Below are 20,262 nucleotides of genomic sequence, written 5' to 3'. Positions count from 1 at the left end.
TTGAAGAGCAGAACAGCAAAAGTCAAAGACGTCACCACATACTCTCGCGAGACCGTCAGGACCACGGTCTCCACCAGTCGATGGCCGATCGTCTCGTTCGCTTTTAAGCGCAGTTTGGGTCACGTGACCGACATCAGAGCGGCCATCTTCCTCAGCAGACTGCAGTAGTTGAGGGAGGGGAACGATTGGATCGGCGCTTGCCAGCTCATGTCTGTGTGGTCTCCGCGCTCAGAGGAGGGAGGCGGACTGGGCCGGATGGTGTTCTGCTAGTTGGAGGTCCCGCACGCTTCTGCTTCCGTGACTGTAGGAGAAGACGCCCCGGCCCTCGCCTTCCGCGGTGTCCACCGTCCGGACTGAGGTGAGTGCCCGGGACGTATTTTAATGCATGCACACAGCGTTTCCTGCAGCCGAGCTGGCCGTGGCCGACTCCCGAGCTCAGGACCGCGGGTTCCAACCTGAGATCAGTCCGGGCATCCCTGACTATCACTCCCAGCGTGCACGTGTGATCCAGGGCCATGGCTGGATGCCCTGCGGTACTACAAGTCCCAGCATATGCTCATATCTACAGCCTTTCATTCATTGGTGGGGATTACTAGTACTACAAATCCCAGCATATGCTCATATCTACAGCCTTCCTTTCATTGGTGGGGATTACTAGTACTACAAATCCCAGCATATGCTAATATCTACAGCCTTCCTTTCATTTATTGATGGGGATTAGTAGTACTACAAATCCCAGCACGTGTTCATATCTACAGATAGAGCAGCCTGTGGCTCTCAAGGCATGCTGGGAGTTGTAGTTATGTCAGCTGAGATTGGACCTCTCTGCTGTGCACTACAAGTGCCAGAATATACAGAGATCTACAGCCGGGTGGAGGAGTGGAAAACTCCTTTAATAAAACAGATCCTTAAAAGGGAACTCCATTACCAGCCAGTTCCTTGTAGGCACTGTGGCCCCTTTAAGCAGCTGATTTCGAGGGTTGTAGTCACCTTTATAGGGATTGGCCCTCAAAATTTTGATCCTGGAAAACCTCTTTGAAGCTATGCTAAGGCTTGTCAGCCTCTCTGACTGCCCCCTGCCTTACTGGTGTGATGGGTATAGTTGGCACCGCTTATCTTGGGCACCTTCAAATGTAGACAGTATTGTAAGGTGCCCATATACCTCAGATGATCAATTTTGCCAAGACCGGATGATTATCTGATGTATATGGGGGCGTCCCAAGTAAGGATTGGACATGTTGGATTTTCAGTATGCCCCATCCTTTGTTGCCGCAGGAGTCTGGGAGTGGCCACTGCCATTCTCCCCATTGAAAACAGACGCATAGGGGATGGGTAGGAATATAAGGTGCCTAAAAATAAATAATCTGTGCTTGACCTCTTGTGAATCCTGAGCAAATGTTGCAGATTTCACTTTCACTGTAACACATGGGAAAAAGATGCAGAATCTCGCCAAGATCCACAGCGGACAATCTGTCCTGTGTAGCTGATCTTTTAAAGGTTTTTTTTTTTTACCAGGTAAATGTGCCTCCATAAATTATTCGCCTTGGTTTTCTTACTGGTTCGCCGCTGCCGGTCGTGTCTCCTATTGCTCCTCCGTAGAGCCACAGTCCATATTGATGAAGACGCTGTGAGCTGCCGGCCCCCTCTGTGGTCTTCCATCCATAGTGATGGGATTTCATAGCCATTTTAAATAGTAAAACAGGAAAAATCTATCCCAGATAAAATTTGTGCTGAATATACAGTGTTCACGCAGAGGGATGTGGTCTTAAAGGGAACCTGTCAGCGGGATTTTGTGTATAGAGCTGAGGACATGGGCTGCTAGATGGCCGCTAGCACATCCGCAATACCCAGTCCCCAGAGCTCTCTGTGCTTTTATTGTGGAAAAAAACCAATTTGATCCATATGCAAATTACCCTGAGATGTCTTCTGTCCCTGAGATGAGTCCAGCGTGAAGGAGCGCGGCCCCGCATCCTCAGAATCTCCCTGACGTCAGACAGCCAGAGCGCCGTAATCTCGCGATGCGCGAGCAGCTAGCGCATGCACTGTTCCTTCCCTGAGGCTGATGCCAGCACAGGAAAGGAACACTATGAGGACACTGCGCATGCGCTAGCTCGCGCGTCACGAGATTACGGCGCTCTGGCTGTCTGACGTCGGGGAGCAAGGAGATAAATTTTTATTTTTTTTTCACGGTAAAAGCACACAGAGCTATGGGGACTGGGCATTGCGGATGTGCTAGCGGCCATCTAGCAACCCATGTCCTCAGCTCTATACACAAAATCCCGCTGACAGGTTCCCTTAAAGAGAAGCGGTGACCTCGCCTGACATGTCAGTTTTAGTAACTACATTTGTTCCCCATGTAATAACAATTCTGGAGCATCTACTCTGTTGTAGCATTCCTGTTATTTCTACTAGAGGTTTGAGTGAATTACTAGCGGTTTGCATTAAAGTTACAGATAGGGTGTTATCAGTTGGGGGGGGGGGTCCCTGCAAAGTCTAACCCTATCCAGTCAGTGACAGGGACACACACCCAGCTGTACTCCATTCATAACTTCTTGCAGGAAAAATAGAGGAATGACTCAACATAGTCATAAGAATGGAGGATCCACAATGGTTATTACACTGGGGATGTAAGTAGTTACTGAAACACATGTCAGGAGAGGAGAGGGCATCTCTTTAATAGGTATGTACCATAAAAAACAAAAAAACTTTTGTCAGAAGTTTGGGTCCAGGTGCTGAGACCCCAGCATTTCCTGAAACAAGGGGCAGTATGGCTCGGCTCACCTCTGTCGCACAGCGTATGGATTTATAGAAGGTCTCAGTCCGTACATGAATTGCTCCACAGAGAACAGGGTCGATCAGAAAGGAAGAGGCACCTGCGTTCATCTGGGCTCTTCTGACCCTTAGTGTCACCAATCGCTGGGATTCTCGGCCCCGGGCCCCATTGATCAGAACTTCTGACAGTTCACTGTGACACATGATACGTTTTTTTTTTTTTTTTAAATGGCAGATAGACTGGAGGCAGTCAGCTGACTGGAGTCACGTGTAATGGGGGTAGGAAGGGTCTCTGTGTGATGTATACTTGCTATGTTGCCGTCTATTGCAATTGTCTCACATAGTTATTTTTTTTTCTTTCTTTTTTACAGTGGGAATCATGGGGGTCAAAGTTCAGCGTCCTCGTTGTTTTTTTGATATTACAGTCAACAATGTACCTGGTAAGGCTGATATGACCATGTCATACCGTATTCTGTAGTTCTATTCTGTGCGTTGAAAAAAACGTTAACACGTCAGTGACAAATCAAAGGCTCTGATCTGTGGGGGTCTGAGCCGGAGACCACCCCTGATCACTAAAAAGAGGAGAGAGAAGCGCTGTGTGCGGGAGATGGACAATCCTGAGCCCATCTGCAGCTGGAGGGAGTGTGTGAGGTGAACGCTTCTCTCTCCTCGCTCTAGTGATCATTGGGGGTCTCGGCACTCAGAGACCTCTGTATCAAAACATATGATGTATTAAATGTTATTTACAACTACAGAAACACTTCAAGGCCTCTTTCACACGAGCGATAAGGATAGTTTCGGGATCTGTTCAGGGAATAACTAAATGCAATCAGTGTTTCGGTTTTTTTTGGTGTGAAAAAAATAAAATAAAAAAAAACACTGAAGAATAACAATCTACATCTAGTAACCATCAGTGAAAAATGCATTGCATCTAGATGCCTTATGTTTTATACACAAGCTCCATTCACTTCTATGGGGTCAGGGCTGCACAGTATAGAACTTGCTGTGATTTCAGTCCAGATGCCGTCCGTTCACAACATGCGTCGGACCTGGCTGGTAAAACTCGCTCATGTGAAAGAGGCCTAAGGGATCTTTCTTGGCCAGTCAGCCCAGTGGGAGCTGTCGCTTTGCATTCAGTGGCCAGGGACGGGTGCTCGTTGAGGGAGCACCCACTACACGAGGGCTGGTGGCTGAGAGTTGAAGACCTTTGTCCTGCGTTCTACACGATCACTCAGAGGTATTCTTAATGGTGTTCTCTCTTTTCTTGCAGCTGGAAGAGTCATCTTTGAACTGTTTGCAGACATTTGTCCAAAAACGTGTGATAATTTCCGATGTCTCTGCACAGGTTGGTTGATGCGCCTTTGTCACAGGCTCCATACTGACATTGTGTCATTGACGAGTTGCAATAAAATTATGACATTATTGCAACCTCATTATAGGAAGAAGAAAAAAATGCCACCATTTGAGGAAGTCAGAGTGTTATGCCAGACCTTATTGCTCCCCCGCCATAGGCAAATGTTGAGGTTGTGCAGTTTGTAGTAGTGCCGCCTTTGTACACCGCCATAGACCTGTAGACTGAATAGTGTTCTTGACCGTATTGTGGTGGACACTTGGCATTCTGGTGACTGGTGATGGTTTTTAGGCCACATGCACAGTGTACCTGGAGGAGGGCCACATAGGACCGGGACTCCTTTCCCACATTGTTCTGCAGTCAGACATTAAAATGCTGTGATTTTATATGGAACACGTGTCTTCTCTTTCACTACCTAGGTGAAAAGGGCATTGGGAAAATCACACAGAAGCCATTGCATTACAAAAACTGCATGTTCCATCGAGTGGTGAAAGAATTCATGATCCAGGGAGGTGATTTTAGTGAAGGTAAGCACTTGTTTCTCCATTTAGCTAGGTCTTGTTTGTGCTGCAGTAGTTGTTGCCTGATTCTTCCCCCCCCCCCCCCCCCCCCCCCCAAAAAAAAAAAAAAAGTTACCAGCTGCAATTAAGCTCTTTGAAAAAAATGTAATGGGGGGGGGAGGACTTTTTGAAAGCGTCACCACAGAGTCATGTGAATGAGTACAGCTGTTAACATGTTCATGGATGGGACCTTATCACTTCTGGTCCGCTAGAAGCCTTGGCACGGAATGGAGGGGCTTTCAAAAGGCAATTGTTGTATATTATTATAATTTTTTTTGAGGGGGGGGGGGGGGGGAGTTACACAACTTTCTTTACACTGTACATATTTTTGTTTTTAGGAAATGGAAGAGGTGGGGAGTCTATCTATGGAGGCTTTTTTGAAGGTATGTAAACCATTGGCAACCACAGGTGGTTTAGATCTCTGCACTGTGAAGTTGATGACTTATATTACGATACGTTAGTCTGATTTCTTGTTGTGCACTTTCTTCTTTTTAAAGGGGCATCTGTCAGCAGATCTGTACCTATGACCCTGGCTGACCTGTTACATGTGTGCTTGGCGGCTGAAGACATCTGTGTTGGCCCCATGTTCATATGTGTCAGCATTGCTGAGAAGTGATGTTTTAATATATGGAAATGATCCTCTAGGAGCAACGGGTGCTCAGCTCTCTCTGCAATGGCCATGCCCTCTGCACTTTGATAAGACCAGACAGTATAAACGTTATCACGCCTGGTCCTGTCAAAGTGCAGGGGGCGGGGGCAGTTGCAGAGAGAGCAGAGCCTCTAGGTGTAATGGTAACGCCCCCGTTGCTCCTAGAGGCTCATTTCCATATATTAAAACATCACTTTTCTCAGCAATGCGGGCACATATGAACATGGGAACAACACAGATGTCTTCAGCTGCCATATGCACATGTAACAGGTCAGCCAGTGTCATAGGGACAAACCTGCTGACAGAGGTCCTTTTAATTAGTTATGATTATAAATCTGCTGTAAATTTGCGTCTGCCGCTCCTGTGCAGACCTGAGCGTAGTCTGCAGCCATGTGCCACTTCTCTCTGGTCTTGCTAACAATAGTCCTGTCTTTCTTACAGATGAGAACTTCTCAGTTAAGCACAACAAGGAATTCTTGCTGTCCATGGCCAACAGAGGCAAAGACACTAATGGGTCACAGTTTTTCATGTGAGTAGTCGGATTACTGCTTGGGGTTGTCATTTCCCAGTCTGTGTCCTCTTAATGCATTTACACATTGTAGAGTTGGGTCTCTGCCTTGGACTTGTCTGATCAAAGTGTCTCTCCAATCTGGAGGAATCATAGCTGTAATGTATTACACTTGCCACTCTTCCATTCAAATGGTGCCCTCTAATACTATATTACTCTCGTAGTGGCTCCTGATGGAGAAATGTATGACCAAACCCTTGTCCCCAGTAAATCAGTGGATATAATATCCTTTGTGTGTGTTGTATTATGCAATTAACTGTGTGTTGTCTTGTTTCCCTCCTGCTTTGCTTTATGCTTCCATTTATCTGAACCCCTTCAGAACAACAAAGCCAACGCCACATTTGGACGGGTAACTATCGCTTTTGTATGGCTTTTACTTAGCCTATTTCTTCTTGGTATGCTTGGTTTGACTCCCTTTTTTTTTTTTTTTTTATAGACTTCATGTTGTTTTTGGACAATTGATATCTGGACAGGAAGTGATCAGGGAGATTGAAAGTCAGAAAACAGACGCCTCCAGCAGGCCAACAGCGGAAGTCAGGATACAGAATTGTGGAGAGCTCGTCCATGTTCAGAAGTCAAAATGTGAGAACCTCTTCTTTTTTATTATGATTAAATTGAAAAAAAATATCATGACCTGCTCTGTTAGATAGTGAATTACTTCTCCCATAGAAACATTGCTAGTACCGAGCAGTAGGAACTTTTGATTGTGTTCATGCCCGGAAGAGTATTATTTAGAAGTAAGGCAATCGTACATTATGTGTACACCAGTTGCCTAAATTGCAGTTGTCGGAGCCAAAGCAGTTTGGTTGGGAGAGCAGCTTGCAGGTATTTAAGTAGTGAGTGATATCAGAGGCGGCGAGGGATCACAATCATGTTCTCAAAAGCTGCTCTTCTGGTGCTGTTGCAGTGCGAGCACCATTTGGCAGGGAGGAGGTGTTCTTGGGGATTATAATTTCCCAATAAATAAATTTTCATACTTGGACGTTTGGCTCGTGTATGCGCTAAAAGGTGTCAACCAAACGGGTGGGTGGAAGTCCTTCCCGCTGCTATATCTTGTTCATTTCTACCTCTTGAGGGCTGGACCCTGTTTCAGAGAGGAATCCTGAAGACACCGGCAGCACAGGCCCCTAGGGGTTCTACTGATGCACACATTAGGCCCCTTTCACATGAGCAAGTTTTCCGCGCGGGTGCAATGCGTGACGTGAACCCATAGCACCCACACTGAATCCTGACCAATTCATTTCAATGGTTCTGTGCACATGAGCTTGCTTTTTATAAAAAAAAATTTTATATATTTTTTTTTTTACGCATCAGTTCTGTGTTGCGTGAAAAACACAGCATGTTCTATATTCTGCGTTTTTTCACGCAGCCCTGGCCCCATAGAAGTGAATGGGGCTTCAGTGAAAAACGCATTGCATCCGCAAGCAAGTGCGGATGCAATGCGTTTTTCACTGATGGCAGCTAAGAGATGTTTTTTGTAAACCTTCAGGTTTTTTTATCGCGCGCGTGAAATGCATTGCACTCGGGTGGAAAACAAAAATGAACTGAACGCAATCGCAGACAAAACTGACTGAACTTGCTTTCAAAATGGTGCGAGTTTCGCTGAACACATCCGGACCTAATCCGTCACGCTTGTGTGAGAAAGGCCTTAGTGTTGTCTAAATTTGCACAACAGGACAAGATGAGTAGTATTCTCTCACCTATTTAATCAATTATCAAAACCAAATCGCCCTGTGAGCACCAGCCTCTGTGCTTTCTCGTTTGCCACTGCAAGCCTGACTGCATACTGGTACATAATACAAAAAAAATATGCATACATATCTCTAGTATTATAAGGGGTGGTTCCTTGATGACAACCCCTGTCCATGCGCTCTGTGTTGACCTGGGACGACTTTAGACAGAGTGATGACGGCAGATTACTGCAGCTACCAGATCAACAACTATCAGCAGGTTCTCATTTTGGGAAAAGCTTGTGATCAAGTTATGTGTATGTTGTATATCATCTAGGATGGAACCTTCCATAAGAACTGCTTTATGTTCTACTCTATCAAATCCATTAGCTAAAAAAGAAAAGAAAAGACACAAGTCCTCATCTTCCAGTGACACTGAAGGTTCAAGTGATTCCGACTCGTCTTCTGATTCGTCTTCTGACTCGGAGGAAAAAGCCAAGAAGAAAAAGAAGAAACATAAGAAAAATTCAAAAAAGCAGAAGAAGGAGAAAAAAAAGCGTAAGAAGACCAAGAAAAGGTAAAGTCACTTCGGAGTGATTTTCTGTTATGGTTACAGTACACAAATCGCTGCTGGGAGCCCCACCAAACAGGAGAACAGGGGTCCTGTGAAATACTTTAAATAAATTTAAAATTTACAAGCTAAGGCCTCCTGCACACGAACGTTTTTTTACACGGTCCGCAAAAACGGGGTCCGTAGGTCCGTGATCCGTGACCGTTTTTCCGTCCGTGGGTCTTCCTTGATTTTTGGAGGATCCACGGACATGAAAAAAAAGTCATTTTGGTGTCCGCCTGGCCGTGCGGAGCCAAACGGATCCGTCCTGAATTACAATGCAAGTCAATGGGGACGGATCCGTTTGATGTTGACACAATATGGTGCCATTTCAAACGGATCCGTCCCCATTGACTTTCAATGTAAAGTCTGGAGTTCTGTTATACCATCGGATTGGAGTTTTCTCCAATCCGATGGTATATTTTAACTTGAAGCGTCCCCATCACCATGGGAACGCCTCTATGTTAGAATATACTGTCGGATATGAGCTACATCGTGAAACTCATTTCCGACAGTATATTCTAACACAGAGGCGTTCCCATGGTGATGGAGACGCTTCAGGTTAGAATATACAAAAAAACTGTGTACATGACTGCCCCCTGCTGCCTGGCAGGTGCTGCCAGGCAGCAGGGGGCAGACCCCCCCCCCCCCCTGTTTTTAACTCATTGGTGGCCAGTGGGCCCCCCCTCCCCTATTGTTAACTCGTTGGTGGCCAGTGTGCGCACCCCCCTCCCTCCCTCTATTGTAATAATAGCATTGGGGCCAGTGTGCGCGCCCCCCCACCCCCCCCCCCCTCCCTCCCTCTATTGTAATAATAGCATTGGGGCCAGTGTGCGCGCCCCCCCAACCCCCCCCCCCCTCCCTCCCTCCCTCTATTGTAATAATAGCATTGGGGCCAGTGTGCCCCCCCCCCCGATCATCGGTGGCAGCGGAGTAGAAGATTCATACTTTGCTGGCTGCTGCGATCTCTGTGTCCGGCCGGGAGCTCCTCCTACTGGTAAGTGACAGGTCTGTGCGGCGCATTGCTGTCACTTACCAGTAGGAGGAGCTCCCGGCCGGACGCAGACATCGCAGCAGCCAGCAGCCAGGTAAGTATGAAAATCTTCTACTCCGCTGCCACCGATGATCGGGGGGGGGGGGGGGGTTGTGCGCACACTGGCCCCAATGCTATTATTACAATAGAGGGAGGGAGGGGGGGGGGGGTTGGGGGGTGCGCACACTGGCCCCAATGTATTAAAACAATAGAGGGAGGGGGGGGGGTTGGGGGCGCGCGCACACTGGCCCCAATGTATTAAAACAATAGAGGGAGGGAGGGAGGGGGGTGCGCACACTGGCCACCAACGAGTTAACAACAGGGGAGGGGGGGGCCGCACAATGATATTCAAACTGGGGAGGGGGGGGGGGGTCTGCCCCCTGCTGCCTGGCAGCCCTGATCTCTTACAGGGGGATATGATAGTGCGGCACCTGAAGGGGTTAATTGTACTATCATATCCCCCTGTAAGAGATCGGGTGCTGCCAGGCAGCAGGGGGCAGTCTTGTACACAGTTTGTAGTGTATTCTAACTAGAAGCGTCCCATCACCATGGGAACGCTTCTGTGTTAGAATATACTGTCGGATCTGAGTTTTCACGAAGTGAAAACTCAGCTCTGAAAAAGCTTTTATGCAGACGGATCTTCGGATCCGTCTGTATGAAACTAACCTACGGCCACGGATCACGGACACGGATGCCAATCTTGTGTGCATCCGTGTTCTTTCACGGACCCATTGACTTGAATGGGCCCGTGAACCGTTGGCCGTGAAAAAAATAGGACAGGTCATATTTTTTTCACGGCCAGGAAACACGGCTCACGGATGCGGCTGCCAAACGGTGCATTTTCCGATTTTTCCACGGACCCATTGAAAGTCAATGGGTCCGTGAAAAAAAACGGAAAACGGCACAACGGCCACGGATGCACACAACGTTCGTGTGCAGGAGGCCTAAGGAGGCGAGAGGTGCAAACAAAAAAAGTAGGAGCTCAGGTATTGTAGTAATCCTTGTTGATGTAGGTGGATTATTAACGTTTCCCTGCAGACAGGTGATACTTTTTCTTTGAGTTTGGTATGTTGTGGCTTACAAGTTTTGTAGGTTGTTTATGATGGTTTTGTAGCCCTACCTGTTACTACAGTGGAATATATAGGCACTCCAGTATAGTAACTAACATGCTTTTTTTTTTTTTTTTTATTTTTTATTTTTTTTTTCTCCCCCCCTTAAGTTCTGAGAGTGAAAATGAAAATGAAGATCAAGAACTTCAAGTGACATCCACTGTCCGTCCAGAAGAGATCCCAACTGTGCCAGAAAACAAGTTTTTGATGAGAAAGAGCCCTCAAAGAGCTGAGGAACAGGAAAGCAGAGTGAACAACAGAGAACGTGAGCGGGAAAGGTAAGTGTGTACAGATCAAAGCTTGAACTGCTGACATTTTTCCTATTTCATCTCCCCGACTCCTCAGTAAATGACCAATGTGGTAATCATCTGAGTATGCATGTTTTTCATTACCCCAGTTAGAGGGAGGCAGCTGGCAGACACTTATGGTGCCACTTAGCCCTGTACTCACTGTCTCATGAGGTATGTTAAAATCCAGGGTGCCCAAGGGTGACTGCATTGGTACAATGTAGCTGACCATGTTTCTTCTATCGCATAAACTTAGAGGCGTGTAAATTTCTGAAATGGACCCGAGAACACTTAAGTGGATTCGGCATGCCTTCTTCGTACTGCAATACATGTTGCTTATTTCAGTGTAATTTTTTGGGCTGTTTCATATAATAAAATATTTTATATATTTCTGTTCCATCAGCAGTTCGCTTTATCAGAGAAGACTCTTAGTAACCAGGTCTGGAAGGAAGATCAAGGGTAGAGGCCCAAGAGTAAGTTTTTATTTCTCTAATGGAGTTGTATTTAACCACCTGATAGTTTTGCCTGAGCACTGCTCATATCTCCAGATTGGTAGGAGCTAGAGCTATGGGCCTGTTCTTGCTGGAAAGCTGACATTCCAAGTACATCACAGCATTATCTCAAGCACATCGGGAGAGTTGGGAGTAAAAGCTGAAAAAACTAGATTTTTGTACTTACCTTAAAATCTGTTTCTCTTCAGTTCATTGAGGGACACAGGCTTGACCCGTGGGTACAGCTGCTGTCGCTAGGAGGCGACGCTAAGCACAAAAGTGTGAGCTCCAGCGATACCCTTTTTACAGGGACTAAGCAAAACAGTTTGTGCAAAAGCAGTAGGAGAAGCAAAAGGAAAAACAAAAAAAATAAACTATGTACAAACCCAGAATCACGCAGGCTACAACGAGGCCTGTAACCAGAGAAGATGGGTGGGAGCTGTGTCCCCCAATGAACGGAAGAGAAACTTATTTTACGGTAAGTACAAAAATCTAGTTTACTCATCCGTATCATTGGGGGACACAGGCTTGACATTGAGCAGTCCCAGGGGTAAGCCATAAACTGGGACAGGGTGAGAGCCACTTGACTGTGGAGAAGAGCAAGAGGAGATCCAACTGACCAGATGGGAATTTTGAGCAACAAAAAACACATGCAAAATGTCGCACAGAAGAGACCGCCGGCTTTGGGGCCTGGGTTCGGACATAGTAAGTACCTGTAGTGAAAGGTAGGAGGGCTAAAGTTAGACCCTGTCGGAAGGGGGGAAAGGGCTTACCCAGGCTGTGTCCCTTTACTGCAGCCTGTCTGGGGGAAAAAAAGCCTGATGCCAGAGTCCGCAGAGGTCCTCCTGAGCAGGAGATAGGTGGAGTCAGGAGAACAAGCGCGAAGAATTTGCACCAGGAAGCTAGAAGGAGGGGGAAGCAGGGAGAACTTGTGAACCGCCCCCTAATGGAGTCGGCCGCCTGCGATAATTAAAGGGAGCGCTGGTGCACCAACTGGAGGTCTCTCCTCCCCACTCCCCGTATAGCGGTGCTGCCGCAAGGAGCCCCGGCCAAGGGGATGTGTTGGCCAGGAGAGAAGTACCGCCGCAAGCGGATCAGAGGTAGGCTGCAGTAGAAGCTGGGACCTTTAATTTACAAGCGGGGGTGGGCGACAGATGTTTGGCAAGCACAGAGGGCTACCTTTGCCTGGGTGGACAAGGCTTCGTGGGGGCCATCCACAGCAAGTAACCTGAGAGAGGGGTATGGATCCAGGGGAATACTTACCAGTCTGATGTGTTCTGCCCCCCCCACCCTGGGTCCAGCCGGGTCGCCACCTTTGGTGTGTGGCCCCTTGGGCAGGACTGCTACACCAAAAACGGAGGGGACTTGTCGCGGGCGGCCTTGGTAACCCGAAGGCTGGCGGGATGCAGAGGCTTTAGGACCCTCTGGTCCTCCTTGTCTTTTGGAGACTGGGAAGGAGCAGCGGGCTTGGGGACCCCCTGGTCTCCCGTCTCCTGGTTGGGAGTGCAGGCAGCTAGGACTGCCTGTAATCCTGCTAGGAAAAAAAAAAAAATCCAAAAGGAAAAAATCAGCAGACCTGCAAAGCAGGGAGGTCTGCCTCCTACAGACACTAAGCTAAGGCTACTTTCACACTTGCGGCAGTGTGATCCGGCGGGCAGTTCCGTTGTTGGAACTGGCCGCCGGATCCGCCGATCTGCTGCTGACTGAAAGCATTTGTGAGACGGATCCGGATCCGTCTCACAAATGCATTGCAAGGACGGATCCGTCTCTCCGCTTGTCATGCGGACCGACGGATCCGTCTTGTACATTTTTCTCATTTTTACCGATATGCGCATGCCGGAACGACGGATCCGGTATTCTGAATGCCGGATCCGGCGCTAATACATTCCTATGGGAAAAAATGCCGGATCCGGCGTTCAGGCATGTCTTCAGTTTTTTTCGTCGGAGAGAAAACCGTAGCATGCTACGGTTTTCTCTTTTTGCCTGATCAGTCAAAACGACTGAACTGAAGACATCCTGATGCAAACTGAACGGATTACTCTCCATTCAGAATGCATGGGGATAAAACTGATCAGTTCTTTTCCGGTATAGAGCCCCTGTGACGGAACTCTATGCCGGAAAAGAAAAACGCTAGTGTGAAAGTACCCTAAAACAGTTTTAGCTTAGTCCCTGGAGGGAGGAGATCGCACTTTTGTTCTTGAGGTCGTCTCCTAGTGGCAGCAGCTATACCTATTGTCAAGCCTGTGTCCCCCAATGGTACGGAATGAGAAACCTGCTTTTACTTCCACTTTCAGCTGCATTCACTGCAAACCCGATCTCTAACAGCAATATCTTCCATGGTCCTTGCCTTCTTTATATTGTCACCTGGATGCTATGATTATTACTTTTTACGAGGATCTATGTTCTCCAGTGATGACGCCTTTTTCTGCTGCTCATTCTTTATGTATTGATGTTTTTAATATGTGATTATTAAATGAAGATCCCCATATTTTTCGATGACTTTGGTATGTTGTGGCTTAGTAGTTTTGTAGGTTGTATATGATGGTTTTTGAGTCCTACCTGTTACTACAGTGGAATATATAGGCACTCCAGTGTAGTTACATGCTGTGGATTTGCTGGATTGATTAGGAGTGCTTTTACTCCTGGGTTTCAGCCCCCCACCGATCTGATATTTATGACTTAACTTCTCGGAGCCAATACATTCTAATACTGTACAGAGCTCCTGCTCCGTACAGTATTGGAACAAAGTTTTATGCGAATTGACTTTGGATGTTTCATCCGAAGTCAATTCGCTCATCCCTAGTTATGACCACTCTGCAATCCATCAGCGGTGGTCATGCTTGCACACTATATAGGAAAAACCGCCGGAATCTTAGTGGCCGGGACTATGGGAGAGCACATGAGCTAGTGCTTTTTCCTATAGTGTGCAAGCACATGTATTATATACAGGAAGTGAATGCAAGCCACTTACTAATGTATTGCGATTGTCCATATTGTTTCCTTTGCTGGATTGACTCATTTTTCCATCACATTATACACGGCTCATTTCAATGGTTACAACCAGTGATGGTCAGTTCGCAGGCAGTTCCGAGAACAGCCGCCAGGGACCTTCATCGGGCTGTTCTCGGAACTGCCTGCTCCCGGTGACTGCATTAGATTTCAGATCGGCTCCCGGCAAGGGCTTACCTGTGCATCGCCGGATGGGTGAGTCTACCTTACTAAAGATGGCAGCCCGCATGTGTTCAATGCCGAACACTGCGAACTGACCATCACTGGTTATGACCACCTTGCAGTCCAGCTCTTCAAACAGCTGATCGGCGGGGTTGCCGGGAGTCAGACCCCCGCCGATCTAATATTGATGACCCATCCTATATAGAGACAGCAATCACATCAGTCCTGTTTGCAGAGCTGCTTACTGTGTAGTTCCTTTACACCCCCAATTTTATATTAAGCCAATCGATTTGTTTTTCACGTGTGGCAGGAAGTCACAGAAAACTCAGTTCATCTTTCAAACAATCACTACTGGAAATCTTCTTTTACTTTTATCTTGGTTTCGTTCGTAGAGCAGATTAGATTTCTAGGATAAAGCCTTCTTTCTCTTTGTTTTTAGCGCTACCGCACACCCTCAAGGTCTAGGTCTAGGGATCGGTTTAGAAGAAGTGAGACTCCCCCGCACTGGAGACAGGAAATGCAGAGAACCCAAAGAATGAGATATTCTAGTGGAGAACGTTGGATCAAGGGAGATAAGTATGTTGTATTGATCAACGACCATCAAAGTTTCTTTTTTTTTTTTTTCCCCCCGCCCTTTTCATTTTACTGTTGTATGCACATACCACTAAGGCTACTTTCACACCTGCGTTCAGGTGTCCGCTCGTGAGCTCCGTTTAAAGGGGCTCACAAGCGGCCCTGAACGCAGCCGTCTGGCCCTAATGCATTCTCAGTTCAGGTGTCCGCCTGGCCGTGCGCAGGCGAGCGGATCCGTTCCGACTTATAATGGAAGTCAATGGGGATGGATCCGCTTGAAGATGACACCATATGGCTCAATCTTCAGGCGGATCCGTCCCCCATTGACTTTCAATGTAAAGTCTGAACGGATCCGCTCAGGCTACTTTCACACTTAAAAATTTTTCTACGTTATAATGCAGACGGATCCGTTCTGAACGGATGCAAACGTCTGCATTATAGGAGCGGATCCGTCTGATGAAACATCAGACGGACCCGCTCCGAACGCTAGTGTGAAAGTAGCCTTAGGCAGTCAGGATTCTGCATTGTCGTATGCACACATACTTTACGGGTTTGTTCCTTTTATCCAAACCTCCTTTTCCAAGTCTTAGCACCACTAGCAAGGCTTTACAGTATTTGGGTTCCACAGATTTCCACATCTTGTGGAAACCTGCCTGGAACTAGTCTATCACAAAGAGCAGTTTCACATGTTCTGTTTTCGAGGGGCTGTCCCCTGATGTTTTCAATTTTTTTTTGCGGTGTGTTTTGTTTTTTTTTTTTTTGGGGGGGGGGGGTTTATTTATTTTTTTCACAGCTGTTGGTGCAGGAAAGGTATAGACCACAGGCCCCCACCCAGAGCGGTCAACAGTTTTGTAAGGTCAAAATATTTGACGCACTTCCTTTAAAGTATTTCATGGGGGGGGGGGGGGGCAGCTTGTAATACGGGGCCCCCGTTCTGAGGATTGCAGTGGTAGGACCCCCCACCGATCTAATAGTTCTTCTCTATTCTGTGGATAGGGGATACATTTATATAACTAGAATACCCTTTAAACTTGCGGCAGGGCCTTTGGTTGCTGTGCTTGACAAGGCAAGACTCTTACTTTAAAGGGAGAGTTAAGTGTTTTGACCCTGCAAAACTGACAGTTTCATGCTGATAATGCTGCAGTAAAGATATGACTGCCAACCTCACTCTAGCCTCTACCTAGTGCTCTCTCAGTAGTTTTGCAGGGGTCAAAACTCCTGACAGTCCCTTTAGGTGCCAAAAATCCATTTTGTGTGTGTGTGTGTGTGTGGATAGATCTTTCTTTTTCTTTTTTCCTACAGGAGTGAATTGAATGACAAGGATAGCCAGAAAAGCCCCGTCCGTGGAAGAGAAAGGAAACATTCTGATCAAAGAGAAAATTCTGAGAGTCCACACAAAAAAAGTGATCACGGGAAGAGAAGTAAAGACCACAAACGAAGCAGCAAAGACAGGGAATCTAAAGATGCTGAAAATGAAGAAAAACGGAATAGAAAAAGAACAAGATCAGAAAGGAGTGAAAGCAAGGAGAATTTAAAAACCAATAGGGATAATCCAAGCAAACGTAAAGACAGAAGCAGTTCAAGAAGTAAGGAAAGAGGGCACGAGAGGGGAAGAGATAAAGAAAAGCACTCTAATAACAAAGCAAAAGACAAAGAGAGAAGCAGGAGTAAAGAGAGATCGAGGCACAGTACTTCAAAAAATGAGAGAGGGCGGAGTAAAAGTAAGGAAAGGGATAGAAGCAAAGAGCGAGGTAAAGGCAAGGAGCATGATAAAAGCAAGGAGCAGCATGAAAAAGCAAAGAGCAAGGAAAGAGAGTCTGAGAAAGCAAAACATAGATCTAGTAGTAAAACTAAGGAACGAAGCAAAAGCAGAGAGGCTAGTAGTAAAACTAAGGAACGAAGCAAAAGCAGAGAGGCTAGTAGTAAAACTAAGGAGCGAAGCAAAAGCAGAGAGGCTAGTAGTAAAACTAAGGAACGAAGCAAAAGCAGAGAGGCTAGTAGTAAAACTAAGGAACGAAGCAAAAGCAGAGAGGCTAGTAGTAAAACTAAGGAACGAAGCAAAAGCAGAGAGGATAATCGAAGAGCTCGCTCAAGAAGCAGAGATAATGACAGAACCAGGAGTCAAGACCATGCAAGAAGCAAGGAAAGAGACTCAAAGCGAAGAGGTCGTACCAGATCCAGAGACCGAAAGGGAACTCCAGAGAGGTCCAGAAATAGAAGAAGTAGAAGTAGGAGAGGCTCAAAATCTTCAGATAGAGAGGGCAGTCAAAGCAAAAGCAAAGACTCCTCCAGAAGGGAGGAAAGTAGCTCTCAGAAGAAGAACACAGAGAGGGAAAGCCATAAAAGGAGGCATTCTCGTAGCAGTAGTCCAGACAGTAAACTGGGCCGGAGGTCCAGTAGAAATCATACTAGTCCAGACTCCAATACAGTACATAGTACTCACGGAGAAGACCGTTCATCCCACCGAAGAAGCCAAGACAAGGAGAAAAAAAGGTCTTCACATGGCAAGGAAACCAGCAAAAAGTCTTGCAGTCGTGAAGCGTGATTCTTCCAGCGCAAAAGAAACAAAATTAAATAACCTGTCAAGTCCTAAGAGTATTGATAACAACAATGAGAAATGAAATATAAATACTACCTACCTAAACTTACCCTAAAGGACATTCAGCTTTCTGTTTTTTTTTTTTGTTTTTTTTTTAAAGCAAAAACTTTAGGTTCCATGTTTTTGTTAATCCTCAGTCTGAATCATTTGTATTCATGACATTTTAATGAACTTTCCAAAATTATTTTTAGATGTAAAACCGTGTCAAGCACAGGATGGCTTTCTCCTGAGTTGTGTATGAAATTTGGCTTGATTTAAGAGAAAAATATATTTTCTGCAGGCGTATAAAAAAAGTGCATGTTCTATAATTAAAATAATGCTATTAACAAACGTCATTACCAGTAACCCTGTTTTAAAGGATTGTCCAAGGTGTTTTTGTTTTTTGGTTTTTTAGGCAGGGAGCCTATTGGAATAATAAAATATTGTACTTACTGTCTCTGATCCCCCACTGTTCCTGTGCAGCCGCTCTATCCTCCCTGCCTGGCTTTGTTTTCTTTACTGCAGTGATGATGTGGCTGTATACCGCATGTGACCGCTCCAGATACCATTGAGGCCAGTGATTGGTCACGTGTGGTATAGGGACACCTCGTCACTGCAGCCAAAACTTGATATCATGGCTGCAGTGATGGGGAGGACAGAGTGACTGCTGAAATGGAGGGGTTTAAATGGTAAATCTAACTTCTTCCTCTTTTTTTTTTTGCTATAATGGGTTCCCTGACTTAAAAAATAATAATTAACTTGGACAACCCTTAACTGGTATGCTCATGGTAGAAACGGTTTATTGTGCGGTACTGTGCATTAAAGGCCAGTTCTTCAACCTGGAATTAGGACTTTTGGCTGCAAACAGGTGATGAAAATACACAGTGGCTAAGTTCTACATTCTCAGTGATCAGTGTAATCTAAGGCTTCGTATTTGGCCTATGAGAGATCCATTGCTTTGTTTTTCTGTTTTGTGCATTTTTATGGCGGTCAAGGGGGCTCAAATGGATCCAAAACAAAGGGAAAGGTGAATGAAAAGTAATTTGGTGTACACTGTTGATATGGAAAGTGTAAATTGCCCATGAGTCACTATAAAATATTTTTTATTTATTTTTTTTTTTTTGTGGATGGGGGGGGCACGCAGACACTTCATTCCCATGTGACTAGTAACCATATGTGAAAGAAAGTTGCAAGTGACTTTGCAGACCACACCTGAGTTGCAGTGACTTTGCAGTTTTAAGCTTTTCACAATGGGAGCCTATTGGTACGTATGGCCATGGATGCCTATACAGTGGCATACGTTGCAACCCTCCTTCGGAAATGTGCATTGGGAAATTCTCCCGACATATACCTTAGAGGGCTCCAATGGTATGTGAATAGAGCCTTATTGCAATTTGCAGATGACTCAGTGGAGCCGAGGATCCCCCATATAAAAGCTAATGTGAGTCCAAGAAAGAAATATTTAGTTAATTGTTGACAAGACTCCAAGGAGAACATATCCCCGTCTTCTGTGAGTGTCTCATACTTTTTTTTTTAAATAGTTAGCTGATTGCTTATTTACCTGATGTCACAATCTGCTTTTGTTTTCCCACAGAACCTTATTAGTTGGTTTCAAGATTTTTTTTTATTAATGATGTTCCAATGTTTCTGTAAAGTACAAATCAATTGTTTGCTGTATCCAGTGCTGTTTGTTCTTTAGCAATGTATATAATCCCTATGAGGCAGTACCATTAAAGGTGAGACATGTAGACATGTTTCAGAATTTAGGCATTTTGGTTTGTATAGTCTTATTCTGACTATTATGCTGTTTGTTTTTTTTTTGTTTTGTTTTTTACAGCTATACAGACCTTTGTGTTTTTATGGTAAACAACAAATTCAGTGTATTCTGATCTACTAAATACAAAGAAGAGCAACTGAATCTCAAAAAAGGTGATCATACATATTAGGCTACTTTCACACTAGCGTTCGGGCGGATCCGTTCTGAACGGATCCGCTCATAATAATGCAGACGGAGGCTCCGTTCAGAACGGATCCGTCTGCATTATATTAGCAAAAAAAAGCTAAGTGTGAAAATAGCCTGGGACGGATCCGTCCAGACTTTCAATGTAAAGTCAATGGGGGACGGATCCGCTTGAAGATTGAGCCACATTGTGGCATCTTCAAACGGATCCGTCCCCATTGACTTACATTGAAAGTCTGGACGGATCCGCACGGATCCGCACGCCTCCGAACGGCCAGGCGGACACCCGAACGCTGCAAGCAGCGTTCAGCTGTCCGCCTGTCCGTGCGGAGGCGAGCGGAGCGGAGGCTGAACGCCGCCAGACTGATGCAGTCTGAGCGGATCCGCCTCCATTCAGACTGCATCAGGGCTGGACGGCTGCGTTCGGGTCCGCTCGTGAGCTCCTTCAAACGGAGCTCACGAACGGAAACCCGAACGCTAGTGTGAAAGTAGCCTTAGTGTCATTGGGGGACACAGAACCGTGGGTATCGCTGCTGCCACTAGGAGGCAGACACTAAGCCACTCCTGCCAGCTATACCCCTTCCTGCTGGAAGAGAGCTAACCAGTTTTGATGTACTTCCTGCTATAAAGGGCCCTTTCTGCTCTTGTTGTTTTTGCCTTTCTTTTTATGTGGGAATCGGGGTTCTCCTTGCCTCCCTGTATCACGTGCTGGGAGGAAAGATGGTGTTGGCCCCCCTCAACGTTCTATCATTCCCAAGAATGGACGTTTTTTTAGTTTTTTTTTTTTTTTCCCCTGTGAGTATGTCCTCCCTCCCTCCTTCTTCTTCTTTTTTTTTTTTTTTTTTTTTTTTTTTTTTTCTTCCCCCTCTCTGGTGTTCTC

At 46.0% G+C, this 20,262-nt stretch overlaps 1 protein-coding gene across 5 annotated transcripts; it reads left to right on the top strand.

Moving 5' to 3' along the window:
* Positions 1-137: 137 nt before the first annotated feature.
* Positions 138-19,192, top strand: PPIG (peptidylprolyl isomerase G). 5 transcript variants are annotated; one of them, XM_044303775.1, is made up of 14 exons: positions 138-358; positions 3,144-3,212; positions 4,043-4,117; positions 4,543-4,650; positions 5,022-5,066; positions 5,774-5,861; positions 6,220-6,249; positions 6,337-6,482; positions 7,961-8,147; positions 10,433-10,600; positions 11,013-11,082; positions 14,711-14,847; positions 16,147-16,699; positions 16,817-19,192. In XM_044303775.1, exons 2-14 carry the CDS (start codon positions 3,152-3,154, stop codon positions 17,387-17,389), a joined length of 2,241 nt encoding a protein of 746 aa, XP_044159710.1. In that variant the 5' UTR covers positions 138-358; positions 3,144-3,151; the 3' UTR covers positions 17,390-19,192. The 5 variants fall into 5 exon arrangements, with proteins under 5 accessions (XP_044159710.1, XP_044159708.1, XP_044159709.1 ...); XM_044303773.1 differs by having other exon boundaries at positions 16,739-19,192; XM_044303774.1 differs by having other exon boundaries at positions 139-358; positions 16,147-16,876; positions 16,916-19,192.
* The last annotated feature ends 1,070 nt before the right edge of the window (positions 19,193-20,262 follow it).

This window comes from Bufo gargarizans, chromosome 8 (assembly GCF_014858855.1).
Source record: "Bufo gargarizans isolate SCDJY-AF-19 chromosome 8, ASM1485885v1, whole genome shotgun sequence".
NCBI lineage: Eukaryota > Metazoa > Chordata > Amphibia > Anura > Bufonidae > Bufo > Bufo gargarizans.
This window is presented reverse-complemented; position numbering and strand designations above follow the sequence as displayed.